At 42.5% G+C, this 26,971-nt stretch overlaps 1 protein-coding gene across 2 annotated transcripts; it reads left to right on the top strand.

Moving 5' to 3' along the window:
* On the top strand, nucleotides 1-25,669 carry SBSPON (somatomedin B and thrombospondin type 1 domain containing). 2 transcript variants are annotated; one of them, XM_045849440.1, is made up of 6 exons: nucleotides 1-351; nucleotides 9,883-10,089; nucleotides 17,924-18,014; nucleotides 21,604-21,780; nucleotides 23,945-24,070; nucleotides 24,243-25,669. In XM_045849440.1, exons 1-5 carry the CDS (start codon nucleotides 138-140, stop codon nucleotides 24,060-24,062), a joined length of 807 nt encoding a protein of 268 aa, XP_045705396.1. In that variant the 5' UTR covers nucleotides 1-137; the 3' UTR covers nucleotides 24,063-24,070; nucleotides 24,243-25,669. The 2 variants fall into 2 exon arrangements, with proteins under 2 accessions (XP_045705396.1, XP_045705397.1); XM_045849441.1 differs by having other exon boundaries at nucleotides 9,883-10,077; nucleotides 23,945-25,669.
* Nucleotides 25,670-26,971: the final 1,302 nt, after the last annotated feature.

The following is a 26,971-nucleotide window of genomic DNA, read 5'->3' as shown; positions in this document are numbered from 1 at the left end:
AGGCTGCGCTCCGGGCAGGGCCCCGCAGAGCTGCGAGTGGTGGGGCCGCTGCGGCTGTTCGGGGAGCCGCCGCTTTCTGGGGAGGTCAGCCCTCCTTCCGAAGGTCTGTGCTTCGCCCGCGCCGCGGAGTGCTGGCTATGAGAATTCTGTGGCTGGCGCTGTGCGCTCTGGCGCGGTTGCGGCCCGGAGCCCTGGCGGGCTGCGTGGAGTCTGGGCGCTGCTGCCCCGGCCGGGACCCCGCCTGCTTCGCCCGCGGCTGGAGGCTGGACAGGATCTATGGGACGTGCTTCTGCGACCAAGCCTGCCGCCTCACCGGGGACTGCTGCTTCGACTACGCCACGGCATGCCCAGGTGGGTGGCAGGGCCGAGGGTGGGGCGCCGGCCTTTCGTCCGTAGCCTAGAGGCTCACGGTCCTGCACCAAGGACCGCAGTCCGTAGCCCCTTTCATTCTGGTGGGTCCAGTCCCTCTGTCCCGGCCCACTCCAATTCCTCCCCATCCCAGCTCCCTCCAACCTAGAGTCTTCCAGATCCGTCCAGGTATACCCAGCTCCATCCTGTAACTCTCCATCCAGCCCCTTGAATCCGAGTACACCCAGCTCCATCTCTCCAGGGTCGTCCAGCCTCTCCATCTATATGCACCTCAGACTCTACCCTAGGTGCCTCCAGCCCCATGTATCTAGACATACTGCTCCAAAGCACCGTTCGCACCAGAGTCTGGATAGAAGGTGCCGGAGCCCTCTCTTCTTGAAGGGTTCAGGGTTATAACTCTGCCGGGTGAATTCTTCCACTCAGGAACTCCAGTTTAACAGAGCCACTCCCCGCCTGGAGAAATGGCACTGGCAGGTCCCCGGGTACGTCCCTGGGCCGGGTTCCACAGCTTTCTTTCTGTTAATCCTCAGGCATTTTAGGGGTAGGTGAGGGGTGATGGAGAGAGGAACATGTAATGATCCCACTCAGTGCCCAGGGCTTGCTCTGAGAAGGAACTTTTTCTGCTGAAGTTCTTGGAGAACAGCTGGCCTCATCTCCGGACTTCGAACATGCAGCGAACATAGCCCTTCTCATAGGAAGGGGTCCATCTGCCCCCCGAATTCAGTTGTATCTAGAGGGCTTGATAAAGATTTTTATCTCAGGGTTCCTATTATGTTTTATACTTTCTGATTTTCCTTTAGGATCAAACTTTTTCATTTTTACACTTCCCACAGTATCTGATATGGGCTCAATAATTGTTGACTTAATTAAGTTAAAAGGTAAAGGAAGAAATGCTGAGTCTAGTCCTAAAGAACAAGGTGTGCCTGACAGAAGCCAGCTCTGGTGATAAGAGTAGCCCCGCTCTCTGTTAATCATGTCCCCCCTAAAAGCCACACAGATGTTATGGTTTGACCTCAAGGTTCCTGGGTTTGTGGGGTCCTCGGCATCTTCCTGGAAGAGTATCCTGCAGGGCTGTGTCATTCCCTGGAAAATTGGTGCCTGGTAGAGAGTCTCACCCCTTCTGCCCCTTTCTGCAGGAAGAGGTCACAAGCTCATGCCTGATGATTACCTGGGCCTACTGCTGAGGAAAGAACACAGTTGAAAAACATTAGATTCTCTTTTTATCCTGATCAAAAACTAATGGCTTACTGACCATACTGATCTTTTCTTTTCTTTTCTTTTCTTTTCTTTTCTTTTCTTTTCTTTTCTTTTCTTTTCTTTTCTTTTCTTTTCTTTTCTTTTCTTTCTTTCTTTCTTTCTTTCTTTCTTTCTTTCTTTCTTTCTTTCTTTCTTTCTTTTTTTTATAAGCTTCTTTCCCTTTCCTGTTCTAAAGCCAGGGTATTTTATTACCAACATGAGGTGATGTGTCAGTTATTTAGAAGGGGACAGCTGTCCCCCTCTCAGTAGCCCCATCCTACCCGAGCCAGTTTTCCTCAGTTACCTGGATCTCCAAGTGAAACCTGTCCACTGTGGCAGCCTGTCTCACTCAGCCCTCTCTCATCAGGGGTTTGCCTGCATTTCAAGGATAAATACAGAATTCTTGTAATTCAGATCACATGCTTTGGGAAGCACAGGGACACAAAGATAATGAAGGCACAGTCTCTGCCCCCTAGAAGGTCATAGTTGAGCAGGGAAACACACATACAAGACAGTGCAACACACTTAGTGACAAAATAAGGGGCCTGGAGGCTAGAGAAGAAAACCTGAGAAGACCAGAGGAATTCAGAAAGAATTCCCAGAGGAAATAACCAGCAAGCCTACCTCTGCAAAATGCAGAGGTCCATAAAAGGGGAGGGAATTCTAGGAGGATCCCAGCAGTTACCTGTGGGTGTCAGCTTTTTGTGCCAGGCACTAAGCTAGTCCCTGAGGCTACCCTGGCAAATAGGACAGATTTGGTGAATGCACTTAGGTACAGAGATTTGGGCCCAGAGAGGGATGGGGAAAGGGAAGACCAGTGTCCTGAGAAGAACTGTCTTTCTACTGAGGACTAACACCACTATAAGCAGTTGCAGAATCCTCAAAATCTTCATTTGGTCAAAAATAAATCCCTGGTTTTCAGCTCAGGAATTAAAAATGTTTTTTTAAAAAAAATACTTCATTTTGGAGTGGGGGTTTATTGAGTATAGACTGGCAGGTGACCTTACTATCTTTGGAAGGACTCAGGATCCAGCCTAGTAGAAGATTTGGGACTGAAAAGGCTCCTTGTTAGTCAATTCTCTGCACCTGGAGCTTTTTAGGGGAAGGGAAGAAGAAAATAGAAACAATTGGAAGGTGGCCACTTGGCGAGACTGAGTCTGCTGACCCCTTGGAGCTGCGGGTGAGAGTAAGGGCACAACAAAGCCCTGGACAAGTGTCACGACTGAGCTAACTGATTCTGGGGTTTCAAGAGGTGGAGTTGCCCTGCATGAGCATTTCACCACTGCAGCAACTAAGACTGCTGGGGACTCTGCCCTTATTACTAAGTTACCATGAAGGGATAGGGGAGTGAGAGCTGAAGCCAGGCTGCCTGATTTCAGGGTGCCATCAGCCACTTCCATGCATGTGAACTCGAGGCTATTACTCATTCCTACATAAAAAAAGGCTCAGCAGTACAGAGCACCTAGCTCCTCTACAGACATAGAACCATTCTTCCTCTTACTTAATGCTGTGTTATCTATTGATGCTCTCAGAAGCCTTTTTGACTGAAATGACATTAAATGTTAACAGAAAGCGGAACTGTTACAGAACTTAGCTTGCCTTACTTCTATTCCTTCTGACTTTTTAATCCGGATAAACACATTTTTTTTTTTTTTGGTGTGGCTAAAAGATGAACTACTGGAATTTCTTTTTCTAAATAGATTTTTTTCTCATTAAAAAGAAAAATGAGTTATTGGATCTATAGAATTACTAAGCTGCCAAAAAAATCTGTTCTGAACCCAATTATCTAAAAAATTCTCATAATGATGATGGCATGGGTTTTGATACCAACTATGTATCTCCCTGCCCCTCCCCCCACAAAAAGATAGGAAATTCTTCTTTGGCCTGATCAGGGATGGGGAAAAGGGGTCAGGTAGAGGAGGGAGACAGATACATGTTACCTGCCCTGGACAAACTTCTGGGAGAGCGGTCTTGTTGGGCTTAGAACACCTCAGTTTCTAATTCATCAGCTTGATTCCTGATCATAGAAACAGTGGGTTGCATTGGATCTTGGATGAACAATTTAAGGAAAGAGGAATAATTAACCCACATGGAGAGGGACAAAAACTGAGTAGCCTATACAGGCTAATCTGTTCTAGGTTTATAGAGAATGTAAAAAACCAACTGGCCAAACCTGATGTCATATCTGGCTGGAGGAAGATAGAGCACTATACTTGAAAACACGGGCTTTGTAACTCACTCAAAGGAAGGATATCACAGTGTTTGACGATTTAGAAAGGTGAGGCTTTACTGGAACCAGAGGGACCAAGAGACAGTGTGTGACTTCCTCTGCCCTTGTCTCTACAGAAAACACGAGCAGGGCCTAGCACCAGTCAATATTCAGCATGTAGGATTTGGCTGCAGCCCTGGGGTGTGCAATCAAGGGCGATAAAGTTGTCAAGGCTTATCCAGCATTTATTCTGTGCCAGGCTCTCTTGTGGGCACCTCACAGCTCCAAACTGACTTAGGTCTCATACCCACTGAGGTTACAGGCATCCCTCAGAGGTATCGTGGGTTTGGTTCCAGACCCCTGCAATAAAAGCGAGTATCACAATGAAACAAGTCAAACCTTTTTTATTGTGGAGGGAAAAAAGATTTTTCTCTTTTCTCTTGTCTTCAATTTTTTTAAAAATGCGACATCTGCAAAGCACAATAAAGTGAAATGCAGCACAACGAGGTATGCCTGTATTTCTCATTTTAGGGCCAAGGTATTCAGGGAACTGGGAGGTTAAAGGTTAGGCAATTGGTCCAAAAATCACACAACTAATAAAGAGGATTTGACCTCAGGAACTCTGGATCCACAACCCACACATTAAAACACATTATGATTTTGGGCCTCAGAGAAATGAGGCCTTATGAGAAGTTGTGCACATACTTTTCGGGGTAGGCCCCAGATAAATCCTGGTGGAGTGAGTGAGCCTTCTCTCTCTGTCAGCCATGTATTCTTCCAGGGCAAAAAGTGTGGCCTGCTCCTTTGTGCAATCCCTGGTGGTGTCGTGGTGCCTTGATAACATTTGTCAAAACACATGAGCCCTCCTTCCACCTAGGACATTACCTGTAGTTTCAGAGGGCATTGCCAGTTGGGGTGTATCCACATGTCCTTTTAGAACTAGCATTTTCTTCCTTGACTACAAAATGTATGTTGTAGAAAATTCAGAAAATATAGAAGTGCACAAAAGAAAAGAACTCACCCAGACACTTACTGTCCAGGAAAAGCATCATTATCTTTTAAATTTGCATCTCTTTTTTTTTCTGGGTTTACATGTTACATAAAATTTTCTTTTTCTTTTTTTTTAATCATTGTTCAAGTACAGTTTTCTCCCAAAATTTCATTTTTTCAAGTGAGGCAGCCCATTTCATCGTCTTGCTAGCATTTCATGCACTTATCCAGTTAATGTCTCGAAAGGGGGAAAAAAAACCCTACTGGGGGCCAGATAACATGGTTTCTGCAAGAGGAAAACAGTACTTGCTCATTTTATTGGAGCTTTTTTGAGAGGATAGATAGTAACTTAGACCATGTAGTCTCACTTGACCTTCAGAGAAGTTTTGACAAAGTTTCACAGAAAAGGATATGCATATGGAGAGAGAATAAGGCAGATAACATACATTTAAAATTGTGTCACCATGGGATGTGTATATGTGTGTGTGGATAAAGGGGCTTCCTTTTTCTTCCATAAAATGTCAGGAAGCAAACGCCATATATAAATGGCACTGCTGTGGGCAACGTGTAAAAAGAGTATTTCCTTAGGAATGAATGAACTCAACAATGTGTGAGAGAAGGCACTTGATCGTGGGTGGCCTTTAATTTTGAGGCAGCACAGAGCCAAGCAGGCAGGGCCAGATTACAGAGGTGAGTGCCTGAGTGTCTGTGTGATTAACCAAGGAGACAGAGCCGCACGAGAGTAAGAGCAAGGCCTTCCACTAAGAAGAAGTAATTCAAACTATACTTATGTAATGAAGGACTATGGCTGCCAGCTTAGTTTGTTGCTGTGTGTGTGTGTATTTGGCATCATCAAGAAAAGCATTGGAGAAAAGTATTTTTTAAATTACTCTTTGGTGCTTAAAGACTGAAAATAGTGTGTCTAGTTTTGGCTGCTACAACTCACTGAAGCTCAAAAGTCCAATGGTAATTTTGAGAGTGAAAGTGTCAATAGAAAGATGATCCAAGAGCCAGAGGCATCAACCTGAAAATCTGTGCCACAGGGAAGGGGAGCCACTGAAACAGCAGAAGTCCCTAAGTGGCACAGATAAGATAGGCATAGATATTTTTTGCTCCATATTTTGAAATTCTTGAGTGAGGGAAATTTGGCTCAGATAAAAGGAAAAACCACTTCACACTAAAGATAATAAAATTAAAGAAGCTTGTTATGTTCCAGATGTGGTATTAGCAGGAGACACGAATGGAGTGGAAAGGATCTGAAGATGTGGGGCTGCCAGGAGAAGCTGGGGTCTTTCTAACCCGAAGGTGCAGGAGACAGTGCTCCTTCCAATGACCCCCTTTGAGGCTGCCATTGCTGGGAGAGTGCAGCCAGCTCTGGGCCAGGTTAAGAATCTCATGTTTTGGGCTCTGGAAATTTCTCCTGTCCTTCCCACTATGGGGCCCCTGTCAGTGCTGTGGCTTCTAACTAATATGAGCAGAGCAGAGTCTATTTCAATGTAGAACATCATTTAGGAACTTGCCCAATGCCATGCCATTCATTCATTCAGCAAATATTTTTTTGAGTATCTACAAAGCGCCCAGCTCTAGACATGAAGTGAAAAACTCAACAATAAACAACAAAAAATAAATATGTGATTACGAATTATGAAGCTGCTTGAAAGCAAGCAGCACTGAGCTCTGAGAGGAAATAATTTTGAGAGGTGTGTGCAGTGGGGGCTGGAAGATGATTTAGCCAGGCTGGCCAGAGATGGACTCTCGGAAGGGGAAATAATTCATCTGGGACCTAAGGATGAGCTGACCCCAGCCATGCCCAGTGTGGGAGGAACATTCCCGGCAGAGTGAACACACAACAAAAGTTTCAGAGTGTGAAAGAGTTTGGTGGCTCCCAGAGTCAAGCGGCCTGGTGGCTGGAGCTTGGCACAGAGGCAGTGGGGGTAGAGGACTCCAGGTAGGAGTGGAGTGGCAGGCACAGGTCAGTCACAAAGTGGCAGAGAATTTCAACTCAATGGCAAACCACATAAAAAAAGCTACTTAAAATTTTTTTTGAAAAAAAGATCAGTGGTAAATCTTTTAAGGTCATGGTACATTGCTGTGGCTGGATACCCTGTTAAGACATGTTAAAATGTGCCCTGCTCTGGATCCCAGATCTTTTACTGAAATACATAACTTACTTTTCTGTTCTTGGCCTTTCTCCCTGTGGCCATGGTAGAGATATCTGATAACCAGAAGTTCTTGAGGAGGGGGAACCTTCCTGGTGCATCAGGAAGGACTCGATAATTCCTTATACTCTGGATCTTTCCATTATCTCACTTCCCAGCAAGCTGAGGGCCATACGTGCCTGCTGGGCCTAAAGCAGGAACTTGGGTGTCTACTTCCTATTTCTGGTCTCTCTTCTGTGTCTACTTCGCTGTCTCTGCTCTGTATTCCCTTGTTATGCTTCTTGGGATCACCTCCCAAATAAATGGCTTGCATTCAAATCCACGTCTCAGAATCTGCTTTTGGAGAAACTCAACCTGAATATTACATTGAATTTAAATAAAGAAGAAGAAAAAAAGGGCTTGCCAAGCTTCCTGGCACAATTAAATCTAGGCTTCCATCCCCTAAAATAATGTCATCATTTTAAGATATCAGGAAGCTGTGACAAGCTTGGAGTCAAAGGTAATCACACTGCTCACTAGGTAACAGCCTGTCGGGCCCCAATAATGGTGAATGAAATGTGAAGATCAAGAAAATCAGTTTTTTGAAGAAAATAATATTTTGATATGCTGTATGTAGATGCAAATTAGATATGCTTAGTGGGATGGGGATAAGAACATAGACTAGTTCAAAGGGGAATTCGTATCCTTCATTGTAATATATGACTCATGATAAAAAGTCTATCCAAAATTTCCATACTTCCCTTGACCTCCATGACCAAAGATTGCTTGCTTGTGATCTCGATGCCTTCCAGTCCAAATCTTCGAAAGTTCACAAGTTAACCAAGAATACATTTTTTGTGTGTGTGCAGATAGGAGTAAATACCTCAGATTAGCCTTCCAACTCAAAATATTTTGTGGAACAGCTTTTGTGAACACTACATTTCCATAGAAACTTTTTCCCTTTTGTGTTACCATGCAGCCATCAAGATGTTGTTCAGAGCCCCAGAATGTTCAGATTCTCTTTATGAGGCTGTTAAAGTCGTTGATCAGAAAAATGGGACATAGCATTTTGCCAAGGAAAAACTTTAACCAAATAGAAACAACAACTGGTTCAATTATTCTGTGATTTGAGAGTTTTCACTGTGGGTCAAACCGAATAAAATAAATAAACACTGGACATGAGACCAGAAATGATGAAGAAATACTGGGAAACAAAATTCAGCCATATAGCTCTCCCTGATGCCATGTTTTTCCACGCGGGTAAAGTGTAACCTTAGGCCATATTATAAAATTCTGTTATGTCAAAATGTTAATCTTTGAAACAAGTGTATTTTTTAAAAAGTATATTAGTAAGTATTATTTAAGTCCAAATATAAGTGCAGGAATAGCTAGATTGAGAGATGAAGAGATTTGGGTGGGAAGAGAGTTATTGAAAGAATTAAGGACAGAAGTCCTTTTCACCCAGCTCCTAGCTTGGCAGTCTCTTTAAATGCCTTGTGGTTCTGTGGGCTAATTTAATCATGGCATCCCGAATGTAAAAAGGGAGGGATCAACAAGAGATGACAGGAGCAGGAAATGACCCATTACTGAATTTCCAAAGGATGTGTGCATGGTGGATATTGAGAACAAACTCTAATGTGACCCATTCTTGCTTTTTTAGGTAGTTGACCCCAGTCATGTGACACCTGTGGGTTTTTAGATGATTGATTAATAAAGACATATTTTAAAACACTTTGAAGTTTTTGAATTACTGAAAGGTGGTTATATTGGGTGTGACCCTTTTACTTCTTCAGTTTTCAAGTACGAACTGTTGGAAGTCCAAACCAAGATTTCAAAGAAGTAGGGTGCTTTCTTGGTGAAGACTCTGCAAACTTGCATGTATGAGGGTGATAGGGAAAGTTGGTCACATTTTGTGGGAAAGAGTTTTGGCATCTAGTTTAGAGGTACATACATCTTCTTTCTTGTCCTTTCTTACATTTAATTTCAAGTCTGGACATAATTCAATTGAAACACTCATTACAGCCCTTTTTTTTTTTTAAAGATTTATTTATTTATTTTTAGAGAGGGAAGGGAGGGAGAAAGAGAGAGAAACATCAATGTGCAGTTGCTGGGGGCCCTGGCCTGCAACCCAGGCATGTGCCTTGGCTGGGAATTGAACCTGTGATATTTTGGTTTGAAGCCCGTACTCAATCCATCGAGCTACGCCAGCCAGGTACAGTCCTTTTATAGACTCATTAGGACTTTAAATGGGAAAGCTAAGTGTGTAACCACATTGACTTCACAGTCATGGCCAGGGAATTAATGCTCCAGCTAGACTCTTGCCCTGACTTGGCCCCTTCATGATGACCACGATGCTTTTCACCTCAGTGGGCCCTAGTTGCTCATGTCTACACTCCGGTTCTCATAGTTTATGAGTTGGTGAACCACGAGGGTGGGAATGAGCATCCAGGAGCAGCTGAGAATGCAGAGGTCCTTTGGTGTGGGCCTAAGTCCGCGTCTTCCAGAGACACATTGGCTGAAATTCCCTGGGTAGGTGATGGGATTATTGGTGCTACAATGAATATTTATTACTGTTACAATAAAAAGTGTTCTGGCCAAGAGAGGATAAAGTTACAACCAAGAAAAACCAAAGCCAAGATCTAAACTTAGCCCAGGAGTATGAGGAAGTACCCTAAAGGAATGGTCTCTTTACTTAGGTGTGTCCTTGGCTCAGACCCACCTCTATGATCTCCGAGTCTCCACCTGTCTCTGAGGTACCCAGTTATCAGTTAACCATCAGGGCAGTGGAGTCAATGTCAAATGGGGCCCTTCTGAGACCTGGTGTCCCTGCTGATGCAGTTCATGTGGGCTGGATGCCACTGTTAGGTGGGAGGGAACAGCCTGGCAGGCAGCTTGCTGGGTTCCCTGGGTGGTTGATTGTCTCCTGGTGCTGTTTTTCAGCTCGCCCGTGCATCGTGGGGGAGTGGAGCCCCTGGAGTGGCTGTGCTGACCAGTGCAAGCCGATGGCCCGCGTGCGGAGGCGCCTGGTGCAGCAGGAGCCCCAGAACGGTGGGGCGCCCTGCCCTGCCCTAGAAGAGAAAGCCGGCTGCCTGGAGTACTCGACACCGCAGGGCCAGGACTGCGGGCATGCTTTTGGTAAAGACAGAGGTTTGCACAATGCTGCTGCCTTTGTGGTCTTTGATGACTTTGCTGCACTTGGTTCCCTAAAGGGTCAGGTGCTGAGCAGGGAAAGTTCCATGCTGCAGCCAGTGGGGTGGGCCGGTCTGCGGGGAGTAGATATGAAGCTCAGGAAATGCTTGATAAAGGAATTACCGGTCAGCGGCATACATGTCCCCCAGTCCCATCCCTGCTATTTCCTCCCTGTGTTTATAAGCCAGGGGTGACCCTTTCTCGTGCACAGACTCAGTGGTTTTCAGCAAACTCAGTCACGCTGATGACAGAGGACTTTAGGTAAGGCAATGGTATTTCACACAGCAAAGTGAGTGTCTGGTAAAGATAATTCTAGTTCACTTTTCACTGTAATTTCTGTTTAATCACCAACACTGACAGGCTCATGAAAATAGGAGAAACATTATACATTTCTAATGATGATAGAATTATCCTCTTTAATCACCTGCCTCTGCTCTCATGCCATATAGACTACGGCTGATGTGATCAGATCTGTGACTTGAAAACATCATTCTGGTTGTGGGGTGGCCAGTGGAGGTGCCAGGAATCAGCTTCTTAGTGAGTCTGGAGCCACGAAGCTCACAAAGAAATAAGCAGAAAGGCCAGTATCGATGTTTTGATCTGGATGGAACCTGATAGAGCAAAGCACTGATTCTCAGGAGAGCAAAGATTATATGTTTTTCATAGGAACTTGGAAAGTTTCATGACAGCATGACCCTCATTAAACCATTGTGTTCCTTTTTGCATGCCACAGGCTGCATGCCCGGCACTTGGGGTGCCAGGGTTACAATGGTGAGGGAAGCTGACAGGGATCCCACTGTTATATCTAGATAGATCACTGTCTAGGGGGAGGCAGAGATGCTCATCTGATCATCCTGGGAAATTAATCTCAGAAAATTACAGCTGCAGTTTGGTCCAGCTAGTCCCAACCGCATGAAAGGTGTAGACCTAGGAGTGTATGTTAGCTGATTGCCTCTGTTTCTCAGGAAGGAGGGAAGCCACAGAGGTGGGAGGGGAGACACCTCCCTGAGGACTGGGAATAACGCTGAGAGACCAACATGGTGAACCGGATAGTCAGGGAGAGGGGGTTTGAGAGGTTTGAGGCCGATCTAAGAAAAACATCTGACCACGAGAGTAAGGGTTTCATGACAGAGAAGTCCAGAGGCTGTGGTGTGGGGACCACCATCCAGAATGGAAGGAGAGGTGTCAGCATGCCAAGGCTTGTGTGTCTAGTTGATGTCAGTTGAGCGGCATAACCAGGAGTCTTGGGTCACAGAACTGTGAAGGGCAAGGGCTTTAACATCTTGAGGTTTTAGAACACAAGGTAATAGCTTACAAATGGCCTGCAGATGCTGGGTGCAGTTACACAGGGTATGCAAAGCAGGCCAGGCCTAAATGGCTAAAAGTCTTCTTGCTTGTTTGGCTATTTTTAAAACAATTGGGTATAGAAAAAATTCAGTTTGATGCCAACAGGCTTTGGAGCTATCAGGTTTCAGCCTGCTGTGAGGAAGTAAACAGCCTTTGGCCACCTTTGCCTCATTTATAGGACACAGGGAACAGAGAGCAAGGTGAGAGGTGAGAGAAGACTCCCCTGCCCCCCTTCCAGGGCAGGGCCTTGGAGCTCCTTGTTCAGGATTCTGGTCTTTATAGGAAAAGGCCTGGAAGGCCACTAGGATGTTTTCTGTAGTGGCCGATGTGATCAGATGTTAATTTAAGAAGGTTGCCTGGGTGGTGGTGAAAGGAAGGGCCAGGTGGAGCCTCCCATGGACAGAGGTATCACAGTAGACTCACGGGGACATATTTTAGTGCTCACAGAATTGGCCACAGTACAAAGTCACATTCCGCTCATTACTTCGCAGAAACACTGCAGAAAAGGCTCAGGAGGGAGTCATTCTTGGATGCGACTGATTTTTTTTTTTTTTTTTGATAACTTAAAACCTATGGTCATTCTGTCAGGAAAAGCAGCTTGCTCCATTCATTTACTGCCAAGTTTGACTGCTAGAAGGTAGTCCTTCAGCACATCCAGTGTTGCCCCTGGCTGGCACAGACCCTTCCCAGCCCTGCAGGGCCTTCTAACAGGGCTGTGCAGGTCACAGGGAAGGGGACAGGAAGGTCACATAAGAGAATGCTATAAAACATGGGACAAGGGCACCAGGCAGCATTGGGTCCACACCTTGCTTTCTGGTGTTCTCTGTCTGGAGCTGTCCACTCCTCTGTCCTCTGATGGGGCAAAATCCATAGCCCTTCCTACCTCCAATGTCCCTGGATTTCCAAATTACCCTTATTGCCCACATCTTCCACCAAACCCTAGAATAGGATTTTAAGAAGCAGGAGTCTTCTTAGGTGACTCCCCCGAAGGTGTTAGCAACTCTGATACAACCCCAACAGGAGATAGCTGTACTTAATGGCCTGCTTTCCTAATAAGGTCAAGTCAGATTTCTCAGCTTAGGAAGAAAAGAGGAATCTCTACTTGGGGCAGGGCCATTCACTGCCTTGGCTGTGCTCTCTGACATCCACTTTCCAGCTGGGAGGTCAGTGATGGCTCCTGTCACAAGCTGATCAGGGAGAACAGAATACCTTGAATATTCCCATTCAGCTGGTTCCTAAGTGTGGTCCCAGACCAGCAGCCTCAGCCCCACCTGGGAACTCACTGGAAATGCAGGTTTCTTGGCCCCCCAGACCCACAGTCACTGGAGCTGGGCCCAGCTGTTTGCATTGTAGCAAGGCCTCCAGGCGATTGTGCTGGTCATCAGAGTGTCCTGTGGAATACACGTTGGTAAATGATGGACTGCTGGGGGCTGGGGAGGAGGGAAATGAGAGATGGTAATGTGAAAATACAAGGGGGCGGATTCTCCAGGCCCCCTAGGTCCAGTTTTACCCCAGCTCCTGTGCCTTCATTTATGTGTTTCCTTAAGATTCCCTGAGCACCTATGGCATTCTGGCACTGTGCTGGATTTAGGGAGGTGCAAACTTGAATGACAATCATCACTGTCACTTAGAACTTGAGGTGCTGAGTCAGTGCCATGATGGACAAGAAGGTGGGTGAGGGAGCGTTGGGAGGGGCACTCACCTCTACCTAGGGCTCTAGGTCCTGCTCCCTGGCTACCTGTGTATCTGTTCTTACCTGCCCCTCCAGGCCTCCTGTTCACAGAGCAGGAGCTTTTGTTACATGGCTCACTGGCCCTCACATTTGTGTGGCAAAGAGCCTTTATAGACATTGATTCAATCTTCAGGGCAATCCTGTAAGAGAGTATTTGAGTTTTCCATGGCTGCAGAAACAAATGACCACAAACTTAGAGGCTTATGAGAACATGAATTGATTATCGTACAGTTCTGTGGGGTAGTCGTCCAACACAGGTCTCACTGGGCTAAGCCCAAGTGAGTCAGCTGTGCTTCTTCCTGAAGGCTCTTGGGGGAATCCCTTTCCTCGCCTTTTCACGGTCCCTGTCATTAGGGGTAGAAAGCTTAGTGGAATTGCAGTTATGCAGAAAGTAAAACTTGTAGGTGATGGACTTGCATATTTAGCTGAGGAGATTTCCGAGCAGAATGTTGAAGGTGCAGTCTGGTTTCTTCTTGCTAAGTGATAGATGGAGGGAACTCTTTATCCCAGTGGAACAGGTCTTAATGAAATGGGAAATTCTCAGCCTTGCAAAATGGCAAAGAACACTGAATGAAGAGATTCAAGCTCAGAAAGCATGTTCTAGAGAAAAACACCAGGGTGTGATTGTATCACTTTTTGTCAATACCTCAGAAAGTTATGGATAAAAATTACCACAAACTTAGTGAGTTAAGCAACAGAAATGCTTAACTTCAGAAATCTTATATTTCTGAAGCCAAAAGCCAGACATAGTCTCTGCATTCTCTGCCTTTCCATTGTCCAGGGGCCAGCCACATTCTTTCTCTCATAGCTCTTCTTCCAGCTCCACAGCAACACTGCATCTCTCTGTCTTTCCTCCACTGTCACATCTCTCTAGGACTCTCTTCTGACTGTTAATTTTAATGGGACCCACCTGGACAATCCACGATAATCTTATTTTAAGATCAACCAAGTAGCACCTCAGTTCTTCTTTGCCACATAACATAACATATTTGCAGGTGTGGGTCATTAGGATGTGAACATCCTTGGGGGGCCATTATGTTGCCCTCATGCAGGTAGCACAGCATCATTATCCTTGGTTTGCACAGGAGGACACTGGAGCTCAGAGAGGTGAAAGCATTGATAAAGGACCAGCAGAATTCAAACCTGGATCTCATGGCTCTAAATTCTGTGGATTCCCCCCATCTCTGCCCCACACTTCGTATTGTTTTGCTGTTAACTGTTATCTATTGTTAGACCTAAAATTGCAGTTGTAGATTTTGGTAATGCTACATAGAAACACAAAATCCCTGCTAGGCCAGTGAATGAAATGGGATCACAGAAGTGCTCTTATTAATGATCAAGTAGCTATTGCACTTTTCCTGTTTCATTTAAAGCCTTTTTTGACTATCTTTTTTCATAAAAAACAAACCCCAAAAGCCATGTGACTGTATCTGTTGCACATACTGACAATTTTTGTATGTGTTTTCCTCCTGCAAGGAGATGAAGGTGCATTATCAACTGTATGCTTGCAGGCTGGTGTCATTGGTCAGATTTTCTTTCTGTTCTGTTTTCCATGAAGTCTTCAGAGCAGGAGCTCTAAGCCTGCTGTTGTGACACCCCACTGTGTCAGAGGGCTTTATGAAATTCACAAAGCAAATTTAATTTACTTTCATTTTCAAAGTATGTGCGGTACCACCTTTTAGAAGTGGAAGTTGTTGTAAAACCCAACGATGGTAGGTTGATGGGTTGCCAGGGAAGTTGGCAAAGAGCCTGTTAACAAAGAATCTATTACATTTGAACATTGTTGCCAGGAGGGGAAAGGAGGGGTACTAGCATTTATTGAGTCTTTGTTGTAGCACTGGAGGCAAAAATAGTTTCTAAATTACTTACCACTCTTCCTGTAATGACAATTACACTTGTGCGGGAGATTACGGCACTGGATCGGAGCTATGCAGGCAATCTGGCTCCTGTTCTACTTTCCTGAGGACTCATGGGAGGAGGAGGTGCCTTATCAGTAGGGTGAGGGGTCAGGACACACAGGACACAGGGTCTAGGGCTACCGGGCTGTTTTTATCAAGGGTCATAACTGCAGAGGCTCAACACTGACCATGGGTACTGGGTCTCACAAAAACAAGCTACCTTCTCTGCTGGGCCCTTACTCAGTGATTTACTGTTTATTTTCCCTTTAACTTCTGGAAGCCCCTGGTTTTTGATGAGGAAACCTCATCAGAACACCTCTTTACAAAACTTTGGTGAAGCTCGGTAACACAAAATGTGGAAGTTCTTCCTAAATAAGCAGGCTACAAAGGTGCCATCCTATGATAGGCTTTAATCTGTGCCCAGTGCCCACGGTATGCTTTGGCCATAAGCCCCCATACCACCCATGCCCACTTCCTACTTTTAGACTTTGTGATGAGAGACAGAAAGGGAAAATAAAGCAGAATGTAAGTAATTCATGGGAAATATGCCTTATAAAATAGTGAAACTTTGTGGTCAGCATTATAATAGAGACTGTGGAGCTCAGCAATGAGGAGCGTGGTTTAGAGATGAGGCCTGGTACTCCCCTAGTTAAACATGAGCCTTGAACACATTTCTTCCCCTCTTTGTGCCACAATTCCCTCATCTGTGAAATGGGGAAATAATAGGATCTACTTCAGAGGGTAGTGTGGTGAGAATTAACTGAATTAACACACGTAAAGTGCTTTGCATTGTGCCCGGAAACTTAGAAATGCATGTTTGTTAGCTTTTATTTTTATTATTCTAAAACATTTCTGAGGATTTTATATCAGCACCTCTAGGCATATACTTGCCCTCTCCTTTCTAACCTCATTTTTTCCTGAGCTATGCATTAGTGTGTATGCTTATGAACTTTTGTGATAATATATGCAATACAAATTAAGAGATCAAGTAAATGTTTTGAGTAAAGAAACACATCCCCAAAATGTTATAGTTTACCTGGTATAATGCTACCCATTCTTCACTTAGCGAATAAACACATAAATTCATCAGAAGAACAGAAATGGAAATAATAATTTGGGAATAATAACTTGGGAAAACTAAAATCCTTTAGGTGTCTATGTTTCTGATCATTAGATCTAAGAGAAACAGAGAGGGATCCTGACATACATGCATTCACTTGTCCTTTGGATTGTCTGTGGATTTTGAAGTTCAAAAGCTACGGTCATATTTAGAAAGTGTGACATGTTCTCTTTGGCAAACAAACATCTCAGTGCAGCAAGAAAGAGCCACACAGCTGGGGTGCTAGGGCTAATGCAAGATGTAGGAAGTTTTTTACTGGAGAGATTAGGCATCAAACCATAGGAGACAAGGATAATACCTGCAACTCTTAGGGGCAAGTGGCTGCCAGGTATTAGGCCACTCTTGTCTTACATTCCCTAGTAATATAAAAGTGCCTCCTCATTAAGAAAATCTAGAACAGAATTAAGGCTGCCATCCTGTGGCAGTAAGGAGCCAGGTAAAATGAATATGTAAGCTTGAAGCATCAGTTTTGCACCTGGTACCCTCCCGCTATTGTGTTCATGTTGATGATGACTTTCACATTCAAAAGCCAACATCAGCTGGTATGTACGCTTCCTGGGTTGGTCCCATTTCTGAAATGAAAGGGAGAAAGGATTTTGTTGAGCCATTTTTGCTACAAGGCTCAGTACAAGAACAGAAGACTATGGGGAAGTAGGACCCATGTGCCCTGGTGGCAGTTTTGGGACTTCATTCATTTGCTCATTGGCGCATTGCACACACACTTATTAAGTGTATAAATGTGTAAGGGCCACAGTGATGTACGAGGCAAAACCTTGTCTTCCTTGAGTTGACAGCAGAGTGTAATTGAAAGGTTATCTGCAGGTGCTAAACAGAGTGACAGGTGCTTCCATGGACTTAGAGGTGAAATTGGAAGGAGATACACAAACAAAATAAAATTACAGAAGGAACAGAGGTGGGAAGAAAGAATACCTGGCTCCTTTTCTCTTCTCCTACCCAGAGTGTCAGAGTTGGGGTAGGGTTGGGGGAGGAGAGGGAAGAGGAGAGGATGACTTAGACCTTTCCTTCCTCAGGTGGGCAGAGGGAGAGTGCTGTGCTGGCTGGCACCTAGCAGCCACTATGCATTTGGCAGTGAAGCTTCCAGACTGCATTTACCAGAAGATGTGAGAAGCACTCACACTTGCTTCCTTTGCTTTTTCTGTCCCCCCACCCTTTCTTATTTTCTCTATCTCTGGTCATCATTTTTCCTACTTCCATCCCCCTTTTACTCTCTTTGGTCTTCTTCCTCTTTCCTTTCTTCCTTCACTCTCTCCCTTTGATTCTTTTACTCTATTCTTCCTATCTTCCCCTTTTCTACTGTATTCCTCTATGTTTCATTTTTGAAACTATTCTCTCCCTTTGTATATTACATCATGTTTTTCCTTGTTTTTCCAACCCCCATCATTTCTTATCTCCTCTGGGCTGTTCCTCCTGGCCCTCCCTTCTCAGTGCTTTTATTCCTGCAGACAAGCCCACTTCTCCAGGCCTGCAGTCCCTCCCCCACTCATCTGTGTGTACACAAATCTCTACAACTGGGTCCTGGGGACACTGGAACGTAGCCCCTCTTCACTCCATGATGGTGTGCCACAGACCTTTGGCTTGAATACAGAGCACTTTTGACAGGTTTGAAACCAAGTTTGGCAAATATCGCTCTAAGTACTTTAGGTTGCATGTGTTCAATGTTAATTTGTTTTCTAGTCCCTGCCTTCATAACTACCTCTGCATTCAACAAGGAGAGAACAAGACAAGCTGTCTCCCCACAGTGGTCTACAGACACAGAGGACACTGGGTAATTCGATTTTTTTTTAATTTATGTTTTTTTCACTTGACCACAGAGGTCAACATGGTGTGATGGGTTTTCCTCTGTTACTTGTTCATTGCCTTTGGGTAAAAATGACTCTGCCACGGAGTTGGGAAAGTATTTGTTCCCTCCCTGTTTTTGCTGGCCTTTAAAGATTTATCTGTCTCTGAGGTCTAATCTCCAAAAAGAAACATGCTATATAAAAATGAGTTGATATTATTGTCACTCACACTAAGGAAGCTCCTCTTACAGTCTTCATGGAACCATGGACTCCAGCACCACTTCTGTTTGGTGATTTCGAAAGTGGCTCCAACCTGAGCTCTGAGGATTTCTATTATCTGCAGGTAATAGACTCATGGCACAGGCTGGGAGGAACCTCTGTGCTCACTATAAGTCTACTCTTCTGTCAGAGTAGGGTCACCAGACAGCTGCATGTTCAAATCCCTACACTGCTGCTCAGCAGCCACCTCAGCTTTTCTGTCTTAAAAAATGAGAATACCAATACCTACCACATGGGTTCTTATGACAATTTAATTCTAGGGAAAAATTGAAGAGAGAGATATCTGGGTTAAGCTGTCTAAGGTTGATTGAAGCTGCATCACAGGGTTTTCTACCTCAGTAGTTTAAGTTACCTAATAAATGATACTTACCATGTTAAAGATCTTCACTGAAGCAGATGCTCCAAACACTGTCCTGTTATTGCTCATAATTCTATACGTGGAAAACTAGCCAATTTTAGCATAGTTAGAACCTAAAATGCAACATTCAGGTTTTTTTTATGATGTATTATTTCCCCCCAAAGAATTATAAAATTGTGTTGCTTTTAAGAACAAGACTGAAATATTCACCCATGTGTGGGGCCCTCAATCTAGTCACATATAGTGTTAGAGTTTCCACAGCTCAGTAAGAGGTGACAATAGCCTCTGTCACAGAAAAACATGTTTTGCTTCCCATTTCCTTTCACCTGTGACACCCAGTATAACTGTGATGTTTGACTTCAAGTCAAAACTCATGTCCTACCCCAGACCATGTAGGTGTGCTGGGTGGGGAGTGTAGGGAAGGCCCTGAGAGCATCTGTGGGGCTGGTGCTGGTCTGGGCATCAAGGACGAGTCCTCCTGGGACTCACATGTTCTCAGGCTCAAGCAAGGTCTTGTTCAATTTATATACTTCATTAAAATGTAGCAAAGTTGACTTCCAGCCAAGATAGAGGCATAGGTAGACACACTATGCCTCCTTGAACAACCAAAAGAAGGACAACAACAAATTTAAAAATAAAAAACAACCAGAACTGACAGAAAATCAAACTGTATTGAAGTCTGACCTCCAAGGAGTTAAAGAAGAAACATCCAAACTGGTAGGGAGGGTGGAGATGGGCAGCTGGGCAGAGAGGACTTGTGGCAAGGCAGCAGCTGGCAAACAGGGTGAGGTGGCAGCTGGTGGAGCAGGAGGTCCCACATTTGCACACAAATAAACTGGGAGGAAAACTGGGGAGCAAGATAGACTGTGCAACCTAGGGTTCCAGAGTGGGAAAATAAAGCTTCAAAACTTCTGACTGGAAAAACTGGTGAGGGTTGTGGTGGTGGGAGAAACTCCCAGCCTCGCAGGAGAGTCTGTTGGAGAGACCCACAGAGTCCTAGAACATACACAAACCCACCCACCTGGGAATCAGCACCAGAAGAGCCCAATTTACTTGTGGGTAGCAGAGGAAGTGACTGAAAGCTGGCTGAGAGGCAAGCAAGCAGCATTGTTCCCTCTTGGACTTCTCCTCCACTAATAGCATCACAGCAAAGCCACTTGGGTTGCCCTGTTCTGATGAACACCTAAGGCTCCACCCCTTACTATGACACAGGTGCGCCAAGACAAAAACAAAATGGCCCAAATGAAAGAACAGATCAAAGCTACTGAAAAAATACAACTAAGCAACAAAAGATAGCAAACTTATCAGATGTACAGTTCAAAACACTAGTAATCAGGATGCTCACAGAAATAGTTGGGTATGGTTACAAAATAGAGGAAAAAGTAAAGACTATGAAAAGTGAAATAAACGAAAATGCACAGGGAACCAACACTGAAGGGAAGGAAACCAGTACTCAAATCAATGGTTTGGAGCAGAAGGAAGCAAGAAACATTCATCCAAAACAGAATGAAGAAACAATAATTCAAAAAAAAATGAGGAGAGGCTTAAGAACCTCCAGGATAACTTTAAATGTTTTAACATCCAAATCATGGTGCCAGAAGGAGAAGAAGAAGAGCAAGAAATTGAAAACTTAAACAAATAATGAAGGAGAACTTCCCCAATCTGGCAAAGGAAATAGACCTCCAGGAAGTCCAGAAAGCTCCATGAGTCCCAAAGAAGTTAGACCCAAAGAAGCACACACCAAGGCACATCATAATTACATTACCCAAGATTAAAGATAAGGAGAGAATCTTAAAAGCAGCAAGAGAAAAGGAGAGTTACCTCCAAAGGAATTCCCATAAGAATGTCAGCTGATTTCTCCAAAGAAATCTTGTAGGCAAGAAGGGGCTGGAAAGAATTCAAAGTCATGAGGGGCAAGGACATACATCCAAGGTTACTCTATCCAGCAAAACTATCATTTAGAATGGGAGGGCAAATTAAGTGCTTCCAGAGAAGGTCAAGTTAAAGAACTTCATCATCAACAAGCCCTTATTACCTGAAATGTTACAGGGACTTATCTCAGAAAAAGAAGATAAGAACTATGAACAGTAAAATGACAACAAACTCACAACTTTCAACAGCTGAACCTAAAAAAAGCAAAACAAAAACAAACTGAACAAACAGCTAGAACAGGAACAGAATCACAGAAATGGAAATCACATGGAGGGTTAATTAGTGGGGCAGTGGGAGGGGGAGAGAGGGGGAAAAGGTATAGGGAATAAGCAGTATAAATGGTAGTTAGAAAATACACATGGGAAGGTTAAGACTAGTATGGGAAATGTAGAAGCCAAAGAACTTATATGTGTTACCCATGGACATGAACTAAAAGGGAGGAATCCACATGGGAGGGGTTGTGCAGAGTGGAGGGGAATGAAGGAGGGGAAATGGGACAACTGTGATAGCATAATCAATAAAATATATTTTAAAAATGTCAGCAAAGTGATCAAGGACTATTTTCCTACTGAAATGTGTTTTTATATATACAATTTAAATGATCAGGCTAGATAGGGTACAGGATATCTGAATTTCTGCATATTCTTGTTGACCAGATAATTCAGTCATGGACTGAAAAAGAGCTTCAAATTTCACTATAGTTGTCTCCTGGATACCATCATAGATCAGTGAATGAGAACTGTTATAAGGTGTCCTATAACCAAAGTGTGACCTGTGCAGATGTCCTTGGGGATGACAAGCTTCCTAAGAATTCCTGTAGCAGCAGGCCACCTCTAAATACAGTGAATGACACATGGACATGAACTAAAAGAGGGGAATGTGGGTGGGAGACGGTGTGCAGGGTGGAGGGGAGTGAAGGGGGGGAAATAGGACAACTGTAATAGCATAATCAATAAAATATATATATATAAATACGGTGAATAAAATTTGTCCTTTTTTTGCTGTAGATACTGTATGGAGTTCAAGACCGAGTCATTGACTCATCACTGCGCTCTGGAAAACCGTCCCCTAACAAGATGGATGCAGTACCTACGAGAGGGGTATACAGTGTGTGTCGATTGTCAACCTCCAGCCATGAACTCTGTGAGTCTCCGTTGTTCTGGAGATGGCCTGGATTCTGATGGGTAAGTGAGGGAAGTGGGTTGAAAGGCTTTTCTTTCTTTCTTTTTATTTTTTAAAGACTTTATTTATTTATTTAGAGAGAAGGGGAGAGAGGGAAAAAGAGAGGAAGGGAAACATGTATGTGTGAGAGACACATCAACTGGTTGCTTCTCACATGCCCCCAACCAGGGACCTGGCCCTCAACCTAGGCATGTGCCCTGACTGGGAATCGAACCAGGAACCTTTCGATTTGCCAGGCAACACTCAGTCCACTGAGCCACACCAGCCATGGCCAGGACTTTTCTTGTTACTCATTTGGAGAGATTTGTGCTCTGCATGTCCTAAACAGCTGACTGGTATGGCTGTTTAGAGTCAAATGAGTGAGAGTCAAACACTGAGTGAGGAGATCTTTCCTCCTTGCCACTCTGGAGCCCAAGACCCAGTTCACACTGTGGAACTTAGAGGCTCTTTATCAGAAATGAGGGGTAAGGGGGCAAATCTGGATATTGGGGTTCAGGCTCAGTTCCTAAATGACCACTAAAGACTTGATTGCTCCAAAGCTCATTTGATTTAGAATCTCTTAAGGATGGTGATTTAAAACATGCAGATTTCTGCCCTGGTAGGGGAGTATATGGGAGGCAACCTAGCGATATTTGTTTCTCTTTCTATTTCCCTTCCACTCACTCTGAAATCAGCGAACATATCCTTAGGTCAGTATTGAAATTAAATTAAATTAAAATATAAAATAAGACAAGATAAACAGATTTCTGAGCCCCTCCTACATCTGAATTTTTTGCGCGTAGAATTTTTTGCCTGGGAGATTTTTAACAATCTCCCAGGTCAGGTGTCAGCAGATATTTTCTGTACGAGGCCAGATGATAGATGTTTTTGTTTTTATGGGCCACACAGGCTCTGTCACAGGTACTCAACTTTGCATCAAAAGCAGCCAGACCCACTATGTTAGCTGATGAGCTGGGTTTTGTTCTAATAACACTGTATTTTAGTGGACACTAAAATTTGAATTTCATATGATTTTCATATATCACAAAATGTTCAATTTTCATTGAACTGTTCAATTTTTCATCAACTCTTTAATGTCTACAGAAAAGCAGGGGGTGGGCTGGATTTGACTCATGGATGGTAGATTGCTGACCCCTGCCGAGATGTCTCATTCCACAGAAGGTTCAGAACCACTGCTCAGTGGAGTCCTAACATAATGATTGAGATCGTGGTGGGCTCAGCTTTGCGAGGTCATAAACTACAGAAATCTATAGATTGTCCAAAAGAATTGACCCTTGAAAACACTTTAACATCTTGGAAACTATACGAGTCCTATACTCATTTATCAGTTAAATCTGATAACACTGTTTGTAACTAAGAGAAGGGTAGACTTCTGGGAATGGATTATGATTTTAAGTATGTCAGATGGAACTGATAAAAATACAGATTAGAAAGTAAAATATGGACCTTTCCAGTTACTCATTATTCCCATGTTGTGTTTTAATGCTTAATAACTTGAATTTTTATTTATCAGTCACTTGTGCCTAACAGTCTCTGTATTGAGTATACCATATGAATAGTTAAGTGGGTAAGGAATCCATATGAAATAGAAACTTAATATTTACACTTAGTATTTTTCTGAATACCTCATCCATATCTTGACTTGAAATTAATTTATAATTTAATTTGTATCCATAAAGTACCTTAAACTCTGGCTGAGGTTCCAGTGACTTTAAAAATAATTTCAATAATCTGGCTTTGCTCTTTCCACTTCTCCCATTTTTTTTTCATCATGGAATCAAAGAGGTGAAAAGGATTACAAGAAATTATTTGGTTTAGACCCATCTAATTTAAATATATATGAAACAGGAAGCCATTTTCCTTTATGTAGCACTTCATGAAGTGACTGAATCAAGTGACAGAAATTAATACCTTAGATTACTACACTCTTAGCACAGGGTGTCCTCAAATAGGGTTATGTGGTAACTTGTTTTGCTAGAACCTGAAGAAGGGGAACTTGGTTTGTGATCATTTTTTAAAAATTTGATTTACAATGTACTTCAAATCTCAAAAAAAAAAAAATACCTGGAGTTTTTAGTTTTAAAAACCTTCAATATATAATTTTGTAAATTAGAATTTCCTTTGGTTTGCTTTTAGTGTAGTAACATTTTCAAAATATTGTTTCAGAAATCAGACTCTCCACTGGCAAGCAGTTGACAATCCTCGATGTCAAGGAACTTGGAAAAAAGTTCGGCGAGTAGACCAGTGTTCATGTCCAGCTGTGCACAGTTTTATATTTATATAGATTGCAAGGTAAATATCATAAAATCTGTGTGTAAACATGATAAATATTATCAAGTATGTTCAACGCTTCATAAACCTTTAAAAACTGTGTGGCCAAATTTGTGAACATCATTGCCACACTGGAAAAAGAAAATTGAGGGACCAGTTCTCAGTAAACACAATACCTTTTTTTTATTTATAGTGAGCTGAGGACCCACTCTAAAGTCTCCTGTGATTTTCTGTCCTTGATCTTCTACATAGGGGACCCTCATTCTACAGGCAGCCCATGTGACACAAAATACATGTCTGTTTGCACTAAAATTACTAGAACATGGTCCACTTATTGGTGAATACGTTGTCATTTAAGGTTATCTATGCTTTGGATCTTGCGTTTCTCTCCTTTTCTGTAATCTTCAAAGCTTCTTGCTTTAAAAATGTATACTATATATGTACATTCTTACATAAACATTTCTCATATATTATTCCACAAATTCTGAAATGATTCATTTCAAGCAAATTTTCACAAATAATTTTCCACAGGACAAATTATTTAAGATTTAGCAAGCATTCTGTAATAAAAAATAGCTATGCTAAAAATACTTTTTTTTGAAGAAATATTCTTCAGTTAATTGAAAAGATCAACTGTTCATTCTAGATCAGTATGAGTTCCTTTAAATGTTATACTTTTCATAATGAGAAATTTTGGCACCAGTGAATGAAACAATTGTTTTAATTATGAAAATTCTACCATCATTAGTATCTAAGATTATTTCCATGGCTAAAGCCTGAAGCTGACTCAAACAGTCTTTCAAAGTCCAGTGTCAAGTTAAGTTGAAGTAAACTTATTACAATACTTGTTTTCTATTTTGTGAGTATTCATTTTATGTTTTGAGTAGATGGCAGAGGAATAGATTATCGAAGGCTGGATTTTATTACAAATACTCTGATCTCACATGCAAACACACATAATATTAGTCTTATTTAATGGTTGGGAAATCTATGAACCAGAGACCAAATGGCTTGTTTAAGCACCTGGGATGACAGGTCATTCTGCAAGTCAGCCACAGAGCCAAATCTCTGTTTCTCCTGCCAAACCCAGCTTTGATGAAAAGCCAAATTGTGTCAAAGACTGGGCTGTAAAGGCTAAGCCCTTTTCATTTTCGGAACAAATCTTAAATTCAGGATATTTTCTTTGGAGAATTGAAATTCAAGATTTAAACTATATGAAATTCCTTCAGTTTCATTTGTTTAAAATATTATTAATTAACAAATTATTTACTAAAATATGTATTTCTTGGTACTTATTATGTGATGATAGGATGACAATAGCAAACTTAATAGAGATGGAAAAGTGCCCAATATGTAATGCTGAGAGTAGCAATATTTCTGACTAAATATTCATTTAACTGTCAAAGTTGTTTTTTGTGGTAAACTAAATTCTTCAGATATTAATAATAAAAATTTTGTATCTCCTCAAGGTTAAGATTTCAACCATCAGTTCAGTATTAACATTTTAAGACCATTTCTAACATTTGTAAAGCAAGGTTTTTGAAAATATACCTGGGTAATTTTCAATGATGCTTAAAATTTTTGTACCAGTAAATAAACTTTTTGTTCACATTTTAAAAAGCTCTTTACTTGTTTGATGAGAAAATACCCAAATTTTCTGGGCAGGACAGTGACTGAAAAAAATTTCACCAAAACAAACAAACAAAAACACCTCCTCAGAATTGGCAGGTATAAGTATGATGACTCACAGCAATAAAGCTATGAGGTATTTAAGATTCAATATAACATTTAACATTTTTGAATTTTATAAAGTCAATTTTTACCTTATACCTTTAGTTTTTAATGCATAATTATTAATTACCTTCATATTGTACAATACTATATATTTTTTAAAGATTTTATTTGTTCATTTTTAGAGAGAGGGAAAGGGAAGGAGAAAGAGAGGAAGAGAAACGTCTATGTGCAAGAGAAACATCTGGGTTGGTTGCATTTCACATGCCCCCAACCAGGGACCTGGCCTGCAACCCAGGCATGTGTCCTGACCAGAAATCGAACCAGTGACCTTTCAGTTCACAGTCCAGTGCCCAATCCACTGAATCACACCAGGCAGGGCTACAATAGTATATTTTTATAATCCCTATTCTTGAGAAGTTCATAGGCAAGAGTTAACTATTAATAATGGTTTGAAAAGCTTGTTATTAATTCTAGCAAAGCCCAAGGAAATAGGTCAGAACTGAAACATGTAGTCCAAGTGATTAATGAAGAAGCAAATTTTTTTATTTCCAAAGTTAAAGATCAAAGTACTTAAGACCTCTTTGGCATCCTTTTTCAATGAATACCTTACCGTTAGGGTTCTTTCCACAGGCACTGTACAATGATTTACAGCCCCTAGAATTCTGTAATAGACTGATTTTCAAAAGTGGAGGTGGACAGTAATTTGTAGAAAAATAAATGCACCCACTCAGGAAAGAAGGGGAGAGGAATGAGGGATGGTGATCATTTTAAAAAGTTAAAAAATAAGTTAGAAAAAGGTGAATTTTAATCATACTGTTCTCTTTTAGGGGTCTTAGGATGTTTTTATTCAACAATGTTGCATGTAAGCATAAAGAGCAATAGTAATAAATTGTTTAGTTCTAGTCTGGCATAAAAATCTTATCAGCCATCTTTTCCACGTATGCACAAAAGTGATGCAAAATAAACCTGGTTTTAACCTCTAAGTTTATTCTACTGAAGGTTCATACCTATAACTGCAAATTGATTTAGAAAGCAAAGACTTGGGCATTCTGACATATAAGCAATCAGGTAAAGATACTTTTGAAACAGATATCGATGCTTTTGAAGAAGATATTGAAACAGAAATGAAACTTCTAGGTCAAGATGACAGCCGGACACACACCTTTACCTTCTCTCCTCTCCCAAGTC

This window comes from Phyllostomus hastatus, unplaced genomic scaffold, assembly GCF_019186645.2.
Source record: "Phyllostomus hastatus isolate PE091 unplaced genomic scaffold, TTU_PhHast_1.1 phas_contig_65, whole genome shotgun sequence".
Taxonomy (NCBI): domain Eukaryota; kingdom Metazoa; phylum Chordata; class Mammalia; order Chiroptera; family Phyllostomidae; genus Phyllostomus; species Phyllostomus hastatus.
This window is presented reverse-complemented; position numbering and strand designations above follow the sequence as displayed.

Coding starts and splice junctions, on each gene's coding strand:
- SBSPON (XM_045849440.1), top strand. CDS start 138: ATGAGAATTCTGTGGCTGGCGCTGTGCGCTCTGGCGCGGTTGCGGCCC. Junction 10,090..17,923: donor TGCTTTTGGTAAAGACAGAG/GTTTGCACAATG, acceptor TTTGTTTTCTAG/TCCCTGCCTTCATAACTACC. Junction 18,015..21,603: donor ACAGACACAGAGGACACTGG/GTAATTCGATTT, acceptor TTTTTGCTGTAG/ATACTGTATGGAGTTCAAGA.